At 41.3% G+C, this 21,180-nt stretch overlaps 1 protein-coding gene across 1 annotated transcript in view; it reads left to right on the forward strand.

Annotated features, from left to right (window-relative positions):
• The window catches only part of LOC140200971 (protein FAM13B-like), a gene marked incomplete at its 5' end in the record, with an annotated part of 150,514 nt that overhangs the window by 27,051 nt on the left and 102,283 nt on the right, over nt 1-21,180 (forward strand). Inside the window, one exon of the mRNA XM_072264611.1 lies at nt 7,626-7,791. Within this exon, the coding sequence (XP_072120712.1) occupies nt 7,626-7,791 (166 nt within the window). The remainder of the gene's footprint in view (nt 1-7,625; nt 7,792-21,180) is intronic.

Consider the following 21,180-nt stretch of genomic DNA (forward strand, 5'->3'; position numbering starts at 1 on the left):
TTGGCTCCCCTTCTACCTGCATGCAGGGAGAGGCTAAAGAGCCTTCAGAGATTGCGACAACAAAGAGGTGGTTACGGGAAGCTGCGAGCAGCTACAGGATTGCTTTGAGTCAGTGGACTGGGCTGTGTTCAGGTACTCATTTAGGGATCTGAATGAACACACCATGGTTGTAACAGACTTTATTAAAACAGCTGTTGATGAGTGTCCTCACAAAATCATTCAGAGTCTTCCCCAGTCTGAAGCCCTGGATGAACCATGTTAACCAAAATCTGCTGAGAGGCAGATCAGAGGTCTTCAAATCTGGTAACCAAGAAAGTTTCAGGAGATTGAAGCATAAATTCCAGAAAGCCATCTCATGGGTGCGGAGGAAATGGCAGACCAAATTTGAATCAATAAAGGATGCTGGACAGTTGTGACAGGGCTTGAATACTGTCACTTAAGAAGTTAAATCAATATGGGAGACCGTAAGGCTTCGCTTCTAGATGAGCGCAGTGCCTTCTGTGCCTGCTTTGACCGCCAAAGCATGAAAGAACCATCACGAACTCCCACATCCCCTGATGATCCTATAATTTCAATTTCTGAAACCGAGGTGCGAGATTCCTTCAGAAGGGTGAATCCATGAAAAGCATCTGGCCGGGGTGGAGTGGGATGGGATGGGATGGGCTGGCTATGTACTAAAGACCTTTGCTGATCACCAGGAACTTTAACCTTTTGCGTTGGCAGTGTGTGGTACCTACCTGCTTCAAACACTTCAAGCAGGCTTCAGTTATACCAGTTTCCTCGAAGAGTGTGGTGACCTGCCTCAATGACTATTGCCTAGTAGCCTTGCATCCACAGGGATGAAGTGTTTTGAGAGGGTGGTGATGAAACATATCAACTTCTTCCTGAGAAGTGACTGTGCTCCAATTTGCCTGTGGAAGCAAGAGGCCCACAGCAGATGCCATCTCACTGGCTCTTCACTGAATCCTGGAACTTCCGGACAGTAAAGAGCAACCTGATGTATGCATCTTTGTCGACTGTAGCTCAGCATTCAATACCATCATCCCCTCAAAACTAATCAATAGGTTCCAAGACTCTGGCCTCAATACCTCCTTGTGCAATTGGATCCTGGGTTTCCTCACATCTCTTCCATGATCTCCATCAGCACAGATGCACCACAAAGCTGTGTGCTTAGCTCTACTTTCTTTAAATTTATGACTGTATGGCTAAGCACAGCACCAATGCTAAATTCAAGTTTGCTGATGACACCACTGTTGTAGGCCATCTCAAAGGTAGTGATGAATCAGCATATAGGAGGGAGATTGAAAATCTGGCTGAGTGGTGACATATCAATAACCTCTCACCCAATGTCAGCAAGACCAAGGAACTGATTATAGACTTCAGGAGAAGGAAACCAGAGGCCCATGAGCCAGTCCTCATTGGAGGATCAGAGTTGGAGAGGGTTAGCAACTTTAAATTCCTAGGTGTTATTATTTCAGAGGACCTGTCCAGGACCCAGCGCATAGGTGCAAATATGAAGAAAGCATGGCAGCGCCTCTACTTCCTTAGGAGTTTGTGGAATTTTGACAAATGTCTATAGGTGTGTAGTGGAGAGTATACTGACTGGCTGCATCACAGCCTGATATGGAAACACCAATGCCCTTCAACAGAAAATTCTACAAAAAGTAGTGGATATGGCCCAGTCCATCACTGGTAAAGCCCTCCCAACCATTGAGCACATCTACATGAAATGCAGTTGCGAAAAAGCAGCATCCATTATCTGGGACCTTCCTGCTCTGCCCCCCCCACCCCCAACCAGGACATCTTCTCTTCTAGCTACTACCATCAAGAAGAAGGAACAAAAGCCTTAGGTTTCAGAACAGTTACTACCCCTCAATTATGAGGCTGTTAACAAAGAGGATAACTTCACTAGCTCCATCATTGAAGTGTTCCCACAACCCAGTGGATTTGCTTTCAAGGACTTCGTCTCATGTTCTTGATATTTAGTGCTTATTTATTTATATTATTGTTTCTTCTTTTTGCATGGTACAGTTTGTTGTCTTTTGCACTCTGATGAAGGCCTTAGCTTGGTGGTCATTCAATGATTATGTTACAGTCTCTATTCTATAGATTTGTTGAGTATGTCCACAAGAAAATGAATCTTAGATGTATATGGTGACATGCACTATAGGTACTTTGATACATTTACTCCGAACTTTGAACTTCAATATTGAGAAAAGGATCCTACAGCTTTTGTTGGTTGTTAGAGAATGGTGTGTTGTATGATTTTGTGAAAGTGCAATAAAACTAAAGTACAGTAACAATCTGTCAGATTTGGCATCTGGTTTATTGAGGCCTGATTTCTATTGCTTCAGGCAAACTTAAAATTTACAATACTACGCTATAACTACAGTACACTTCTGGTTTAAGATGGCACTGGTGAATCTCAGTTACTCTGGCTAGTGGTCAATGAAACAAAGAAAAGAACTAAACGTTTTGTAAATCACTTTTTCTGGTAAACAATCGTTGCAAACAATAACTTGTAACTTCCTTTCGGACTTTGAGGCAATTTGATGTGGCAGAACCGAGGCAAAGAGAGGCAATGGGCTGTCGCCGAGAATGAAGAAGACCCAAGGTTCATTCGATTTAAGTGCCAGGCCAAATTGGAAAGGTTGTATACATACCAAATTGAGGAGGTGGGGACCAGGGCCCAAGAGTGTATCGAAGTAACTGAACCCTATGTTTGGTTGATCATCTAAGCACTGGGCTCAATTGGAAAGGTCGGATATAGACCAAATTTGAGGTGGCGGGGTCCAGGCCCCAGAGCCCATTGAAGTAACTGAACCTGATGTTTAGACTGCGATTTAGGCACCGGGGTAGATTGAAAAGGTCAGGTATTGGGGTCTGGGGCGAAGAATAGGCCAGTTTAGCGCACTGCTCCACTCTGCGCTGAACTGAGGGTCTGTGAAGTCTTTGTGGACTTAGTCCTGAATGCTATTTGCTGGCTTTTTTAGTTTGCATGATTTGTTTTTTGTTTTCTTTACACGCTGCGTGTTTGACAGTCTTTTTTAATAGGCTCTTTTGGGTTTTTTTATTGTTTTGTGGCTGCCTGGTAAGAAGATGAATCTCAAGGTTATATATTGTATAGATTCTTTGAACTTTGAATGTTTTCTTTAGAAAGGTGCATTGAAAGTAGATTGCATACTAATGAGTGACGTTCTATTTTATTAATAATCTGCCAGTCCACCACTACCGAAGTCCTGCTGGTGTTGGATTATTGGAGTTTTACTGTGCTGTGTTTTTTTTTGTGCACTATATGTAGTTTGATTTCAACACACTAGTTTTACATTTGTGTATAATCTGGGGTGGGTGGAGAAATATTTGCCCTGAATGAAAATCACTGCTAATTACTGTAGAAATATGAATTGCTAATAATTGCTATGAAATATTGCATTCATTTTGAGAAAGATACCTTTGGTTGCAAAATGGCCATGAAATATAAAAATGTGCATTGACTACAGAGTATTGCAGTTTACAAAGCTTTTTTCTGTGGTGTTGAAGCTAGAAATAGAAATATAATGAACCACTGACTTTTCTACAGGTCATCTCTGGTTTATGGACAGCTACTCATATGATTGAGTTCCAATAAGAATAAATTTAAAGGTCCAAAATTTATATACTTATTCCTGTGAAAATTAGACCTAGTTTCCTGTCTCATTCCACTCTTTGTAATTTTTCTTATCAGTTTCTTAACAGCTTATATTCCCATTCTTTACATTCTTTACTGTGGAAGCATATTTACCATGATAAAATCAACTTCTGTAAAAAAAACACAACTCATTTATTTACTTGATGGTCTATAGTCTGCAAAGATTGTATTGTGAAAACGCATGTGATTAATGAAATATAGAGACAAAGTTATCCGTTAGATACAGTGGTTCTAGAAAGTTTGTGAGCCTGTAGAATTTTCTCTATTTCTGCATAAATATGACTTAAAATATGATCAGATTTTCACGCAAGTCCTAAAATTAGATAGAGAACCCAAATAAATATGTGAATCTTTGCTTTCAGTTACTGGTATGATCCCCTTGTACAGCAATAACTTCAACTAAATGTTTCCTGTAACTGTTGATCAGGCCTGCACATCTACTTGGAGGAATTTTAGGCCATTCCTCCTTACAAAACTCTGAGATGTTGGTGGGCTTCCTTGCATAAAGTGCTTGCTTCAGGTCCATCCACAACATTTCTATAGAACTAAGGTCAGGACTTTGACTCGGCCATTCCAAAACATGAATTTTCTTCTTTTTAAGCCATTCTGTTGACTTACTCTTGTCTTTTGGATCATTGTCTTGTTTCATTATCCAACTTGTACTAAGCTTTGGGTGACGGACTGCTCGCCTGACATTCTCCTAAAAAATGTCTTGAAACAATTTTGAATTCATTGTTCCCTCAATGATTACAAGCTGTCCAGGCCCCAAGGCAGCAAAGCAGCCCCAGACCATGATGCTCCTTCCATCATGCTTCACATTTGGGATGAGGTTTTGGTGTTGGTGTGCAGTGCCCTTTCTCCTCCAAACATAGCAATATGTATTTCTGCTAACTAGTTCATCTTTTGTCTCATCTGTCCACAGACCATTGCCCCAGAAGTGTTGTTGAACATCCAGGTGATCTTTTGCAAACATTTTTTTTTTTGGCGAGCAGTGGTTTCGTATGTGGTGTCCTTCCATGAACCCATTCTAGTTCAGTGTTTTTCTTACAGTGACTACATGACAGACTTTATCAAGTTCTAGAGATTTCTGCAGATCTTTTGATGTTACCCTTGGGTTCTTTTTCACCTCATTCAGCATTGCACATTGTGCTCTGGTTTGATCTTTGAAGGATGCCCACTCCTAGGGAGAGTAGCAACAGTACTGAGTTTCCTCCATTTGTAGATAATTTCGCTTGCTGTGGACTGATGAACACTCGTGTCTTTAGAAATGCTTATTACATCTCTATAATTCTTCTCCTGAGGTCCTCTGAAAGTTGTTTTGATTAAGGTATGGTGCACATGAACAGATCTTCCTTGAGAAGAGCAGACTCTGTCAGTAACCTGGCCTTGTCTTTTTTTATATAGGGCAGGGCACCTCTAAAACCCACACTTCCAATCTCATTTCATTGATTGGAACACCTGACTCCAAATAACTTTTTAGAAGGCATCACCCCGGAGGTTCAGATACATTTTCCAACAAATTGGATAATTTTGCTCAGTAAATAAATGAACAAGTAATTGGATTCTCTATCTTGCTTTAGGACTTGTGTGAAGATCTGATCACATTTTAGTTCATACTTGTGCAGAAATAGAGAAAATTCTACTGGATTCACAAACTTTCCAGCACCACTGTAAACATAGTCTGTGATTCTGTCACATGACTATTTTTGACCTTGCATTATTTTTGTTTATTTGCAAATGTGATACTCTGTAACATAGAAAGCTAATAATGTTAAACAAGCCAACATTTTCAAAGGCTTAAATTGGTCTGATTTTATGTGGGAATGAAAATACGTGCATTTAAAGCCGAAGCATGGTCAAGTTTAATTATGCAAATTGTAAAGAAATATTTCTCTGCTCATGTTTGCAGACAATGAGCAATGTACTTGGGTAAGTGGTGTATGATTTTTATTATGGAATGAAAGCAGATTTCCAACCCAAGTCACATTGCAAAACCGCTGATGGAATGCCCCATATGTAAAGGCGCAACAATCTAGTGTTTCCTGCTTTTCTGCTAAACAAAGGAAAGCTAACATTTTTCCTTAATACAGGGAGTTATTCTTGTTTAACAGCATAATTTGCTTGAAAGGTCTTTTTGAATTGTCAGTCATTGAGGCTTGATTTAAAAAAAATGGTTCTTAATGCAACCAGCACCTCATTATTGATGTTAAAATATTCATTTATTTTAAAACTTGGTGTTCACTGTGCAAGGTTATCTATGGATATTTTAATAGTATTAATTGGACCTCTCGTGTAGTGAGAAATGAGTTAATGAGCTGATCTCCCAGCTTACCTTGCACTTTACTTGCCTACCCGTCCAGTGCTTAATTTTTTCTCTGCAACTCACAACACAACATTGACAAGCACAGTGTGCTGTATTAACACTTTTGGTGTGGCCCTATCAAAGAGATTCTGCACACCCTTCCTTTTCTGCTATTGGAAGTTAGGCTTATTTTACTTTCCTTGTATGCTGTTGACCTGTTGAGTGTTGTGCTTTTATTTCTGCTACTTCCGGTAACTGTTTTCTAATTGAGAAGCCACGTGGATAACTTCACTGACTTCAATACTAAATGATTCCACAATCTAAGGACTTTCTTTCAAGGGTTCTACAAGTTGTGTTCAATAATTATTTATATTTTTTGTATTTGCACAGTTTGTCATCATTTGCACATTGTTAGTCTGTCTTTGTAGTTCTTCAGTTGATTCCATTGTACTTCGACTCTACCATGAATGCACTAAAGAAAATTAATCTCGGGGTAGTATATGGTGATTATATAAATACTTTGATAATAAATTTGCTTTAGTGAGGGAGGAGGTGTAGCATTTGTCCTTGCACCTCCTCCCTCACCTCCATTCAGGGCCCCAAACAGTCCTTCCAGGTGAGGGGACACTTCACCTGCAAATCTCTTGGGGTCTAGTGCTGCTGGTGTGGCCTACTTATACATTGGTTAGCACTTTTGCTTTGTCTGCTGTAAAAGGTAAGAGCTCCCGGTGGCTACCATTTCAGTCCGACTTCTCATTACCATGCTGACGTGTCTGTCTGTGGTCACCTTTACAGCCACGAAGAGGCAAAACTTGGGTTGGAGGAGTAAAACCTCTTTCTGTCTAGGTAGCCTTCAGACTGATTGTGTGAATATTGAAGATTGTGTGAATATCGTGATTTCTTTCCTCCTCCCTCCATGACTCTTTTCCATTCCCCATTCTGGTTATCCTCCCACTCCTTCTCTTCTCCTCACCTGTCCATTACCTCTCTGGTTCTCCTCCTCTTTCCCTTCCATGGTCCACTATCTTCTCTTAAATTCTTTCCTCAGTGCTTTACTTCTTCCACATGACCCCTCCCAGCTGCTTACTTCATGCTCCGTCCTCTACCCCCCCCCCACCTGATTTCACCTATCACTTGCTGGGTTGAACTCCTTCCCCTCCCCCACCTGATTCTGGCTTCTGTTCCCTTTCTTTCAGTACTGATGAATGTAAAGAATGCAATCAATTATTTTGTGTTTTATATTTGTAATTAATTTAGATCGCTTTGTAGAGATCTGTTTTCATTTTGACACAAATGAGGTTTTTTTTCCTGTTGATAAGTTTCAAAAAAGGCAAATTAAATCCACTGATTCAATGTTGCAGAACAATAAAAATGAAAACTTTCAGGGGGGGGAGGGTGGGTTGAATACTTTTTATAAGCACTTTAGCTTATTCTAAAAATACAAAGAGAGAAAATATAATGGATTATTTGATTTTGTAAGGCACTGGAATTTGGTTTGAAAATATTGAAACTTATTCTTTTAAGAATATTTTTCTTTTGAAACATTGTAATCATAAGTCCTTTAGAGAACATATTGCTAATAATATAAATGAAGTATTTTCATTAAAACTTTGTGCTATTTACTTTTTTTTTTAGGGAATATTGAGGATGAACTTGGGAAGTTGAAATGCTTCTTGGATGAGTTTCCAGCTGTTAACTGCGATCTCCTGAAGTTCCTCCTTAGATTCCTGGTCAAAGTAGGATTCCAAAAGAAAGAAAAGTGGACTTCAAGGAATCTTTCTGCTGTACTGGATGCTTTCTAGTAAGTGTAACATTTTATTTGTAGACTGATCTACTTAATTTTTAAATATTGCTTAATTTAAATTCCCTTCTGAATGGCATGGCGTGTTTTTTCTGATTCCATATGATAAGGAAATACGGTAGATAGACCAGAAGAGCTTAAATTTTAATTGGTTTCTATTGACTGTGCATATATTGTACTGATTCTAATAAAGCACTCATACATTTTATTTAAACTATATTGCAAAATACAAATTAACAGAATTTAAATGTACTTATAAAACTTAAATCCTATTCAATGTTAAAATGCTGCATAAAACGTGACAACCCAAAAGTCCTTTATTTGCATTATTCAGTTCTTTATTTGGTAACATAAAAACTTTTCAGTGGTTAGTTGCAATATCTACCATTTGTCATCAGGGTTTCATGGACCAGTTGAGAAAATAAATTAAAGCGATGTTCCAGAACATAGAATAGAAAACAGTCAAGACAGGAACAGGCCATTTGGCCCTCGATGTTGTGCTGAACCAATTAAATTAGCAATCTACACTAATCTTTTCTGCCTACACAATGTCCATATCCTTCCATACTCCTCACATTTGTGTGCCTGTCTGAACATCTCTGAAACATCCCGGGGGTGTGTGTGTGTTGCCCCTCACATCTCCTTTGAAATTACCTCCTCTCACCTTGATTTCTACAGGGGAAAGGTTGAGTAGCCAGGGGTGGCTCATCAGAGTGATTCTGTGAATGAAAATGTTAATGTATGTGGAGTATTTGATGGCTCTGGGCCTGTGCTCACTGGAGTTTAGAAGAATGTGGGGCAATCTTATTGAAACCTATCAAATATTCAAAAGACATATATAGAGTGGATGTGGAGAGGATGTCTCCTATTGTGGCCAAGTATAGCACCAGAAGGATAACCTCAGAATAAAGAGATGCCCATTTAGAATAGAAATGAGGAGGAATTCTTTAGCCAGAGGGTAGGGAATCTGTGAATTTCACTGCCACTGACAGCTGTGGAAGTTAAATCATTGAATATGTTTAAAGTGGAGGTTGATAGGTTCTTAATTAGTCAGGGCATCGAAGATTACAGGGACAAGGCAGGAGAATGGGGTTGAGTGGAATAATAAATCAACTGTGATGGAATGATGGAACAGATGATGGACCATATGGCCTAATTCTGCTCCTATGTCTTATGGTCTTAATTGCATGCCCTCTGGTATTAGACATTTCAACCCTGGGGGAAAAAAATACTGTCTGTCTACTCCAACTATGCTTCTAATAATCTTATGAATCTCTTACAGATCCTCCATAGCCTCCACCTTTCTAGATAAAACAGCTCTGGTTTGTCCAACCGCTTGCTATAACACGTGCCCTCTAATTGAGTCAGCATTGTGGTAAACCTCTTCTGCACCCTTCCAAAGCTCGACATCCTCCCTCTAGTTGTGAGCCAGGACCCCAAATTTGAGCCACCGGTACCATCTGGGGGGAATAATTCTTATAGTGATTTTTGGCAAGGTATACACCCTTAGTGCTAGAAAATATGTGATAGCATTGCAGCAGTGGTAGCTTTCTGTGAGGGGGACTGGGACTTGCACCTCCATGCTATAAGAACCATGATCCCATGGTGCTTTGCCTATGATAAGATGAATTATGCCAGGTACCTGTCCCCTTACTTTGCTCAGATGATGAACCTCACAGAGAAGAATCCTTCTGTGTATGAGGCCTTCAAGACAGGCCAATTCTCAGTGCAGCTGTCAAGTAACAACCCCTTTGGGCAGATCCCTGTCGGCCAGGCTATTGAAGCCACAGTGAACAAAGACACACAGACTCCTGGAGGCACATCACGGTTCAGCCTGAATGCTGGAGCTGTCAAGCGTTACTACATAACAGCTGAGCACTGCAGTGCATTCCTGGGACAGTTAAGGGAGATGGTGCAAGGCAACAAATCAGCGCTTTGTCATGCGAGCTACAGCGGCCAAGAGTGCAGAAAGATGAGGAAGCAGTTTCAGCAGTGGTTAGCCTCATACACGAATGGGTCAACCCATTTGCAGAGAAGCGGGACTTCATTAGCATCTCTGCAGCAAAGGCAGCCCCCAAGGACATTGCCTCCGACCTGATGAAGGCATATGAGATTGGTGAGCAATGCTATGCAACCTTCAAGGATGAGAGACTAGAGGAAGACCCATCAGCAAAGAAATTTCATGACCCAATGAAAACCAACAAGCTGAAAACGTTCAGTGATATGTGTAAGAAGAGAGAAGTGAAATCAAATGGGAGGGCGATCATCTTGAAAGCAGAGAGATCTTTGTTTGGACGCATCATAGTGATGGCATAACGGCGCAGTCCACGTATGGAGAATATCCTTTCTCATCCCCTTGGACCATTGCCCTGGGCCCTGTCCACACCTGGAGGATTGCTGAGAAAGACAAATAAAGCTACTTTAGCCACAACCTTGCAGAGAAATGTAGCAGTAGAAGAGCAACTTCCAGGAAACTCTGCTACAGTGGTTGATGGAATGAACTTGGTCCAAAGAGTGAAAAGTGATCAGGCTACTTTCAGAGGTGTTGCCACAACAATTCTGGGTATGACTCTGAGGGAAGGCAGTCAAGAGTAGCAGAATAGATGTGTTCGACACATACAAGGAGAACTCTATCAAGAACAGTGAAAGATCTCTACGAGGTGAAGAGACTGGTCATGAGCTGCAAGGTATCACAGGCACACAGATGGTGAGGCAGTGGAGGAGCTTCCTGACCAAAATCAGTAACAAAACTAGTCTCATTAGCTTCATAGTCCATGAATGGAGGAAGGCAGAGTATAGAGCAAAGCTACAGGAGAAGATTCTATATGCAACTGTGAATGACAGATGTTACAAAATCACATCTCAAGACAGTGAGGAGGTGTCAGCTCTTCTGTGTCAACAAGAAGAAGCAGATGGCTGCCTACTTCTCCATGCTGCCCATGCCACAAGAGACGGATACCAATCTGTAGTGATCTGCTCAGAAGACACAGATGTCTCTAGCATTTTGTGACAAGATTAAGGCCCCATTGTTCCAGAAGTGTGGCACTAGAACCCATACAAGGCTTGTAGGCATCAGGAAGGTTGCTGCCACTGTTGGCATAGAGCTTTGTAGGGCTCTCATTGGGTTGCACGCATATACAGGATGTGACACTGTAGGCGCTTTTGCAGGCAAAGGGAAGCAAAGCCCTAAGACTTTTGACCAGCAACAGGGAAACTTAGGCCACATTCTCAGAGTTGGGTCAGGAATGGGACCTCTCCCCAGAACTGATGACAAACTGAAGGCATTTACATGTCTCCTGTATGACCCAAAAGCATGGACCACCAAGGTCAATGAGCTCAGATATCACCTTTTCTGTGCTAAAAAAGGTGAAATCAAAAGTCATCAACTTCCACCATGCAAGGACTGCTTAACAAAGCATGCACAGCGAGCCAACTACCATGCTGGTATATGAAGATGATGTTTGGAGAAGGACCCACAAGTGCCAACCCCTGTTGGTAGGGGATGGAAGATGGAGAGAGAAGAGGAAACTGAACAGTTGATGGTGCACTGGATGGAAGGCCAACCAGCACCCGATGCCGTTCTGGATCTACTGGCCTGTAACTGTCCAAAAAAATGTTCACTCCCAAGATGTATGTGTGTTGCAAATGGCCTCAGGTGTACTGACATGTGTAGACTGGCAGACTGTGAGAACCAGGCATCCACCTCAGAGTGTGGAAAGTTCAGATGAAGACGTGGAAGACTCGGAAAATTATTATGATTATTGATAGGTTATGAAAGTATGGAAAACAAAGTATGGAAAGCAGTCTTTGATTAGGTATATTCATTTTGCAACCAAATGGGGCCTAGGTTATGGCCACGTGGAACCCCACATTTGAATTATTGTACTGTAGTTCTATATGCTATGACAAAAGCTTAAGATTGTTTTGATTTGATACAACAATATGGAAAATATCATGACATTGATAAAACCAGCAATCTCTCCAAATGAGGTTTTTTACCTTTTGGGGGGTGGGGTAACATTTTCTGCTGTACTGATGTTAATATGGAATATGTACAAAAAGTGTTCACTTATTTGAAGTAATAAAGCTACCACTGGTGCAATGCTATCATATATTTTCTAACTCTAGAGATGTATACCTTGCCAAAAATCACTATGAACATTATTCCCCTCAGATGGTACCAATGAACCCTACTGGCTCACGGACTACTATAATAGGGTGACTAGAACTGTATGCAGTACTCCAGATGCAGCCCTGATTAGACTTCTGTAAAACTGCAATATAAGTTCCTGACTTTTGAAATCATTGTCTTGACTAATAAAGGCAAGCATGCACCCTTCCAACCTGTGTAACCACTTTCAGGGAACTATGAACCTGGACCCCAAGATCCCTCTACTTACCAACTGCCTCTTTACATTTGATCTACCAAGATGCAGCCCTCAACTCTATGATCTCCTGCTCCACAGATGTTGTCCCACTGGTCCCCACTCACTTTTTTAAAACTTGAGTGTAAAGTTCACAAGGAACTGTCTCCAACTCTGTGATCTCTCACTCTGTGCATAGGTTTTAGATCGGTGTTGAAGCCAGATGATGTGAACAATTTTACAAGAATTTGTTGAACATTTTGTGCCAGACATCACAAATTTCAAAGTTTGCTCTTTTAAAATACAGTTGTTTTTCCATTGTAAAACAATGTCTAAAGTTGGCACTTTAACTTACTTTATCCAAATGGAACAAGAACGTCCATGTACTTTAGAACTGAAGAATGGACACTTTTAGCAATTTCTGTTTTTTAAACTGAGCCTCTAGTACAATGTGTGTGGCGCATCTGTCACGAGTCAGAACTGCTCAGTATTTACCAGATTTTAATGTTAAATTTGAATCTTTGCTGAAAATTAGCATTCTAATTAGATTAAAAGAATTTGTTGTGATTCAAGCATCTGTGTCTCTAATGCTTGCTTAATCTTTGCATGAGTTTTCTGAGAATGTGTGCCTTTTTAATAACTTTAAACAAATGAAGGATAAAAAAAAAGCTCCTAGTGTACTTTTAGAAGAAAAGTCATAGAATCAGTAAATTTCCAGATTTGATTCTTTGTGTTGAATAAACTACTCTTATGTTGAGGCAAATTCTTAGGCAATATGCTGCAATATTGATTAGTCATGAAAGAGAATATGACTACCTCATCCTGACCTTTTGTAGATTCATATCAATTGATTTGTTTTCCTGGAATTTCCTTTGCTAGAATTTAGTTTTTGTATGTGTGGATATGTGTGTGTATGTATGTGTGTGTGTGTGTATCTATATCTATATAAAGAAAATGGAATTGGTTTTGTCCTGTGTTTTTCCACAGCTAAACGTGGTGCAAATACTTCCAACTTGGCCTCTAGATTAATAGTAATCACTTTGGCAAGAAATGAAGCAAGTTGCTGTCTGTGGGGTGTATATCTGTATTTTTAAGAAAACAGAAATTAGGATATTAACTTTTCTTGAAGGGCTAAATTACTGTCTAGAACCTAGAGCATAAAACAGTGCAGCACATTGCAGACCCTTCTGCCCACAATGTTATGCTAACATATACATGAATCTACTCTATGATTAATCTTGCCCTTCCTTTCAACATAGCCCTCCATTTTTCTTACACCCATGTGACTATCTAAAAGTCCATTCATTGTCCTTCATGTATCAGTTTCTGCCACCTCCTGTAGTGGTGTTCTAGGCACACGTGTGTGTGTGTGTGTGTGTGTGTGTGTGTGTGTGTGTGTGTGTGTGTGTGTGTGTGTGTGTGTGTGTGTGTGTGTGTGTGTATGTATACACACGTACTATTTTTGACCTCCCATACACTTTCCTCCTCACCTTAAAACAGATGGTTTCTGGTACTGACCAAGGAAAAGTGTGCTGGCTGTCCACTCTATCTGTGCCCCTCACAATCTTAAACGTGTCTATCAAGTTATCTCTCATCCTCTTTCACTCCAAAGATAAAGTCCTAGCTCATTCAGTCTTTCCTCATAAGGTATGTTCTCTAATCAAGGCAGCATCCTGATAAATCTCCTCTGCAGCTTCTCTAAAACTCCATCCTTCCCATTGTAACCATTGGGTTTGGCCGGCAGGTTAGAATAGGGAAGACAGTCTCTGGCCCCGCTAAATGTGCGGAATCTGTGGTGCAAAACCTCCTTGTTTGTGTGGACGCTGTGTGATCGGTTCCCCCGTTATAAATCAGTACAACGAAGTAACAGACAGTACACCATATGCAATTAAAAGATTTAGCTTTATAATTCTTAATTTGACTAAAGGGTTAGTAAAGAAAACAAAAAGAAAGGGGCCCATTTTAATGAAATAGTCTAATGTGTACATGTTGGAGCTCACGGTTTCCCTTCTGTTGGTCCTTCATTGATTTCATAGAACATAGAACATAGAATAGTACAGCACAGTACAGGCCCTTCAGCCCACAATGTTGTGCCGGCCCTCAAACCCTGCCTCCCATATAAACCCCCACGTTAGATTCCTCCACGTACCTTTCTAGTAGTCTCTTAAACTTCATTAGTGTATCTGCCTCCACCACTGACTCGGGCAGTGCACTCCATGCACCAACCACTCTCTGAGTAAAAAACCTTCCTCTAATATCCCCCTTGAACTTCCCACCCCATACCTTAAAGCCATGTCCTCTTTTATTGAGCAGTGGTGCCCTGGGGAAGAGGCGCTGGCTATCCACTCTACCTATTCCTCTTATTATCTTGTACACCTCTATCATGTCTCCTCCCATCCTCCTTCTCTCCAAAGAGTAAAGCCCTAGCTCCCTTAATCTCTGATCATAATGCATACTTTCTAAACCAGGCAGCATCCTGGTAAATCTCCTCTGTACGTTTTCCAATGCTTCCACATCCTTCCTATAGTGAGGTGACCAGAACTGGACACAGTACTCCAAGTGTGGCCTAACCAGAGTTTTATAGAGCTGCATCATTACATCGCAACTCTTAAACTCTATCCCTTGACTTATGAAAGCTAACACCCTATAAGCTTTCTTCACTACCCTATCCACCTGTGAGGCAACTTTCAGGGATCTGTGGACATGTACCCCAAGATCCCTCTGCTCCTCCACACTACCAAGTATTCTGCCATTTACTTTGTACTCTGCCTTGGAGTTTGTCCTTCCAAAGTGTACCACCTCACACTTCTCTGGGTTGAACTCCATCTGCCACTTCTCAGCCCACTTCTGCATCCTATCAATGTCTCTGCAATCTTTGACAATCCTCTACACTATCTACAACACCACCAAACCTTTGTGTCGTCTGCAAACTTGCCAACCCACCCTTCTACCCCCATATCCAGGTCGTTAATAAAAATCATGAAAAGTAGAGGTCCCAGAACAGATCCTTGTGGGACACCACTTGTCACAATCCTCCAATCTGAATGTACTCCCTCCACCACCACCCTCTGTCTTCTGCAGGCAAGCCAATTCTGAATCCACCTGGCCAAACTTCCCTGGATCCCATGCCTTCTAACTTCCTGAATAAGCCTGCTGTGTTGAACCTTGTCAAATGCCTTACTAAAATCCATATAGATCACATCCACTGCACTACCCTCATCTATATGCCTGGTCACCTCAAAGAACTCTATCAGGCTTGTTAGACACGATCTGCCCTTCACAAAGCCATGCTGACTGTCCCTGATCAGACCATGATTCTCTAAATGCCAATAGATCCTATCTCTAAGAATCTTTTCCAACAGCTTTCCCACCACGGACGTAAGGCTCACTGGTCTATAATTACCCGGACTATCCCTACTACCTTTTTTGAACAAGGGAACAACATTCGCCTCCCTCTAATCCTCCCGTGGACAACGAGGACATAAAGATCCTAGCCAGAGGCTCAGCAATCTCTTCTCTCGCCTCGTGGAGCAGCCTGGGGAATATTCCGTCAGGCCCCGGGGACTTATCTGTCCTAATGTATTTTAACAACTCCAACACCACCTCTCCCTTAATATCAACATGCTCCAGAACATCAACCTCACTCATATTGTCCTCACCATCATCAAGTTCCCTCTCATTGGTGAATACCGAAGACAAGTATTCATTGAGGACCACGCTCACTTCCACAGCCTCCAGGCACATCTTCCCACCTTTATCTCTAATTGGTCCTACCTTCACTCCTGTCGTCCTTTTTTTCTTCACATAATTGAAGAATGCCTTGGGGTTTTCCTTTACCCTACTCGCCAAGGCCTTCTCATGCCCCCTTCTTGCTCTTCTCAGCCCCTTCTTAAGCTCCTTTCTTGCTTCCCTATATTCCTCAATAGACCCATCTGATCCTTGCTTCGTAAACCTCATGTATGCTGCCTTCTTCCAGCTGACTAGATTTTCCACCTCACTTGTCACCCATGGTTCCTTCACCCTACCATTCTTTATCTTCCTCACCGGGACAAATTTATCCCTAACATCCCGCAAGAGATCTCTAAACATCGACCACATGTCCATAGTACATTTCCCTGCAAAAACATCATCCCAATTCACACCTGCAAGTTCTAGCCTTATAGCCTCATAATTTGCCTTTCCCCAATTAAAAATTTTCCTGTCCCCGTTGATTCTATCCTTTTCCATGATAATTATAAAGGCCAGCGAGCGGTGGTCACTGTCCCCCAGATGCTCACCCACTGAGAGATCTGTGACCTGACCCGGTTCATTACCCAGTACTAGACCTAGTATGGCATTCCCTGGGCTTCGTCGACTCCCGGCTCCACTCGGTCTTGCTGTCTACAACCTCCCCTTGCTGGCATCTTCTCTCTCCATCTCTTGCTGAACAGAAGACCCAGATCACCTCGTTCTCAGGCACACAACAAGTAAAAAACATTCCTTTCATTGGCCAGCACACATTCCAAACCCCCCGTTGTCTCTAGCCGTAACCGAAACACTGCTGCTGCAGAAAAAACATTACATTAGCAGTGAAACCTTTCCTAAGGTATTACACTATAATGAGGCAATTCAGCACAATATTCTAAGTGTGTTCTGATCAGAAATTTATAGAGCTGCAACATTACCCCATGGCTGTTCAACTCAATCCCTGCAACAAGTTACAGCACACCAAACACTACCTTAACCACCCTACCAACTTGTGCAGCAGCTTTGAGGGATCTGTGGATGTGGACATCAAGTTCCCTCTCTTACTCCACACTACGAAGAATCTAGCCATTAATTTTGTACACTTTTCCAGATTGAACTCCGTCTGCCATTTTTCTGCATCCTATCTATATCATGTAACCTACAACAATCTTCTACACTACCTACACCATCTCCACCTTTTGTGTTATCTGCAAACTGGCTATCCCACCTTTCTACTTCCTCATCCAAGTCATTAAGAAAAATTGCAGAGGTCCTAGAACAGATCTCTGAAGTTCACTACTGGTCATAGACCATCAGGTAGCATAAGTTGCATCTACTATCACCCTCTTCCCTCTTAGGGCAAGCCAATTCTAAATCCACACAGCCATTTTCCCATGGATCCGATATTTCATAACTTTCTGGAAGAGCCTAGTGTGGCAAACCTTGTCTAATACCTTTCTAAAATCTATATTTACCACATCCACCACTTTCAAGTCCTCTTATCCTAATCACACTCATGAAGTGTAACCTACCTCTCAAAAACCCTGCTGACTGTCCTTAAGACTACGCTTCTCTAAATGCTCGCATATTTTGTCCCTAAGGATACTCTCCATTAGTTTGCCCATTACTGAGTAAAACTCGCTGTTCTATAATTCCCAAGGTTGTTCTTATTAACTTTCTTGAACAACATTCATCAACCTCCAATCCTCTGGCACTACTGTTGTAGCTAAGGAGGATGTAAGTTAATTGTCAACACCCCAGCAATCTGTTCCTTTAACTTTGTAGGATAATCTTGGGTTGACCCCTCCTGCCCCAGGCACTCGCAGCGTCTATAAAAAGTATTCATCCCCCTTGGAAGTTTCCATGTTTTATTGTTTTACAGTGAATCGCAGTGGGTTTAATATAGCATTTTTGGCACTGATCAACAGAAAAAGACTCTTTCCTGTCAAAGTGAAAACAGATCTCTACAAAATGAACTAAATTAATTACAATTATTAAACACAAAATAATTGATTGCATAATTACTCACCCCCTTTAAGTCAGTATTTAGTAGGTGCACTTTTGGTAGCAATTACAGCCTTGAGTCTGTGTGTGGGTCTTTTTCAGCTTTGCACATTTGGACACTGCAATTTTTTTCCCATTCTTTACAACAGTGGTCACCAACCACCGGGCCTCAAAGCATGTGCTACCGAGACGTGAGGAAACGATATGATTTGGCGATATGAGCCAGCTGCACCTTTCCTCATTCCCTGTCATACCCACTGTTGAGCTTGAACGCACGCGAGGTCATTACCCGCACGTTGTCCTTGTCTGCGGGGGAAGGAGATTAACTCCTCGAGCTTGCAAATGACGGCGGGCAGAAAAGTATGTTTGAGATAACATCTCTGCTGGCATTCTGGATCAAAGTCAAGGCTAAGTATCCTGAGATAGCCACGAAAGCACTGAAAGCGTTGTTTCCATTTCCAACATATCTCTGCAATGAATGCAACAAAAACTAAATTACGGAATAGACTGGACATAAGGAACCCCCTTTGAATATCGCTGTCTCCCATCACCCCTCGATGGCACCGTATTGTTGCAGGGAAAAAGTATTCAGCCCAGGGCTCCCACTGATACAGCGATATTGGCGTGTTGTAATGATTTTATATGTTCATACGAGGAAAATATGTGCTGTGTGTTTAATATCCAAACGTTACTTAAAATGTTATGCTATTGACTTATAAGTGACTTGTATAACCATATAACTATTACAGCACGGAAACAGGCCATCTCTGCTCTTCTGGTCCGTGCCGAACACTACTCTCACCTAGTCCCACTGACATGCACTCAGCCCATAACCCTCCATTCCTTTCCTGTTCAGTTTTTCTTTGACTGATAATACGGAACCTGCCCCTACCACTTCTACTGGAAGTTCATTCAACACTTACTTCAAATTCCCCTGTCCTCCCCTAATAATTGATATTCATGCGAGGAAAATACGCACTGTGTGTTTAATATTAAATTCGTTAGATAAACCCTTTTAGAAACAAATTTGAGTGTATTAGCCACTTATCACCTATATTCCGTTCATGATTAACACCCCCCCCCACCTGAACAGAATCGCCAAAAACGATCTGTAGAAAAAAAATCGGCGCATACACACATGCGCACTGGTGCCCGCGCAAGGCTTCATGTTCATTGTAGTCTTTCTTAGGGTAAACACAATGTATTTGACTGCTATTCTTGTCCGTTGGCAACTCTACCCCCCCCCCCACCCCCACCCCGGGGTTGGCTGGTCCACAAGAATATTGTCAATAATAAACTCATCTGCGTTGCAAATAAGGTTGGGGACCCCTGCTTTACAAAACTGTGCAAGCTCTGTCAGATTGCATGGGGATCGTGAATGAACAGCCCTCTTCAAGTCCAGCCACAAATTCTCAATTGGATTGAGGTCTGGACTTTGATTTGGCCGCTTCAGGGCATTAATTTTGTTGTTTTTAAGCCTTGCCTGTGTAGCTTTGGCTTTATGCTTGGGATCATTGTCTTGCTGGGAAACAAATTTTCTCCCAAGTTGCAGTTCTCTTGCAGACTGCATCAGGTTTTCCTCCAGGATTTCCCTGTATTTTGCTGCATTCATTTTACCCTCTACCTTCACACACCTTCCTGGGCCTGCTGCAGTGAAGCATCCCCACAGTATGATGCAGCCATCACCATGCTTCATGGTCGGGATGGTGTGTTTTTGATGATGTGTGGTGTTTGGCTTACACCGAACATAGCATTTAGTCTGATGGCCAAAAAGTTCAATTTTGGTTTCATCAGACCATAGAACCACCTTCCAGCTGACTTCAGAGTCGCCCACATGCCTTCTGGCAAACTCTAGCAAAGATTTCATGTGAGTTTTGTTTTGAACAGTAGCTTTCTCTTTGTAAATCTCTCATAAAGCTGTGACTGGTGAAGTACCCGGGCAACGGTTGTATGCGTAGTCTCTCCCGTCTCAGTCTTTGAAACTTGTAACTCCTCCAGAGTTGTCATAGGTCTTTTGATGTCCTCCCTCACTAGTCCCCTTCTTGCACGGTCACTCAGTTTTAGAGGACGGCCTGCTTTAGGCAGAATTACAGCTGTGCCATATTCTTTCCATTTCTTGATGAGTGACTTAACTGTACTCCAAGGGATATTCAGTGACTTGGAAATTTTCTTGTATCCATCTCCTGACTTGTGCTTTTCAATAACCTTTTTGTGGAGTTGATTGAAGTGTTCTTTTATCTTCACGGTGTAGCTTTTGCCAGGATACTGACTCACTAGCAGTTGGATCTTCCAGATACAGGTGTATATTTACTACAATCAATTGAAACACCTTAACTGCACACTGATCTCCAAAAACAGATATTCATTTAAGTAATTATATGATTTCTAAAACCAATTGGCTGCACTGGTGATGATTTGGTGTGTCATATTAAAGGGAGGGGGTGTATACTTATGCAGTCAATTATTTTGTCTTTTATATTTTTAATCTATTTAGATCACTTTGTAGAGATCTGTTTTCACTTTGACACGAAAGAGTCTTTTTCTGTTGACCAGTGTATAAAAAGCCTAATTAAATCCACTGTGATTCAATGTTATAAGACAATAAGACATGAAAACTTCCAATGGGTTGAATACTTTTTATAGGCACTGTATGTATCCTAATATTTTTCAGAAGCTTCAGCACTGCCTCTTTCTGAATCTTGGCATGCTCTAGCACATTAGCCTGTTCTACGCTGATTTTTGCTGTCTATTTATATTTTTTGCTCAGTTATTTTGTGCGAGAACAAATTTGGCATAAGCTGAATATGGTTGTACAATATGGAAACTTGCTATTCAGCTCACCGTGTGCGGGCCAACCAGCAGGCACCCACCTGCCAGCACGTGGCCCATAGGTTTCTCTGTCTAGATGATATAAGTGCTTATCTCTATACTGCTTTTTAAATTATATCAGTAATGTATTATTATTGTAACCATATTTACAGAAAATTCTGCTGCCTTAATTCTTTGCAGGTCATTTTTGTGGTTTAATTTTCATGTTCCTAATTTATTTTCAGAGGTTGATACTTTAAGTGATCTTTTCTCCACAGTAAACCTCTCTACAGAAATTCCTCTGGTGGGTGGGGGGGGGGGTGGGAGAAATAAAGATTAATCACCCAGTTTCTAGTTACTGCTTTTGGAATGCTGTGGCTTGTTATTTTGGAATACAGCTTCTTAAAACTTAATTATTAACTTTTTTTCTTAAAGCAGAATTTTGAATACATTCATTTTGTATATACTTCACTTGCAATGGAGCAAT

Source organism: Mobula birostris, chromosome 7, assembly GCF_030028105.1.
Source record: "Mobula birostris isolate sMobBir1 chromosome 7, sMobBir1.hap1, whole genome shotgun sequence".
Classification (NCBI taxonomy): Eukaryota; Metazoa; Chordata; class Chondrichthyes; order Myliobatiformes; family Myliobatidae; genus Mobula; species Mobula birostris.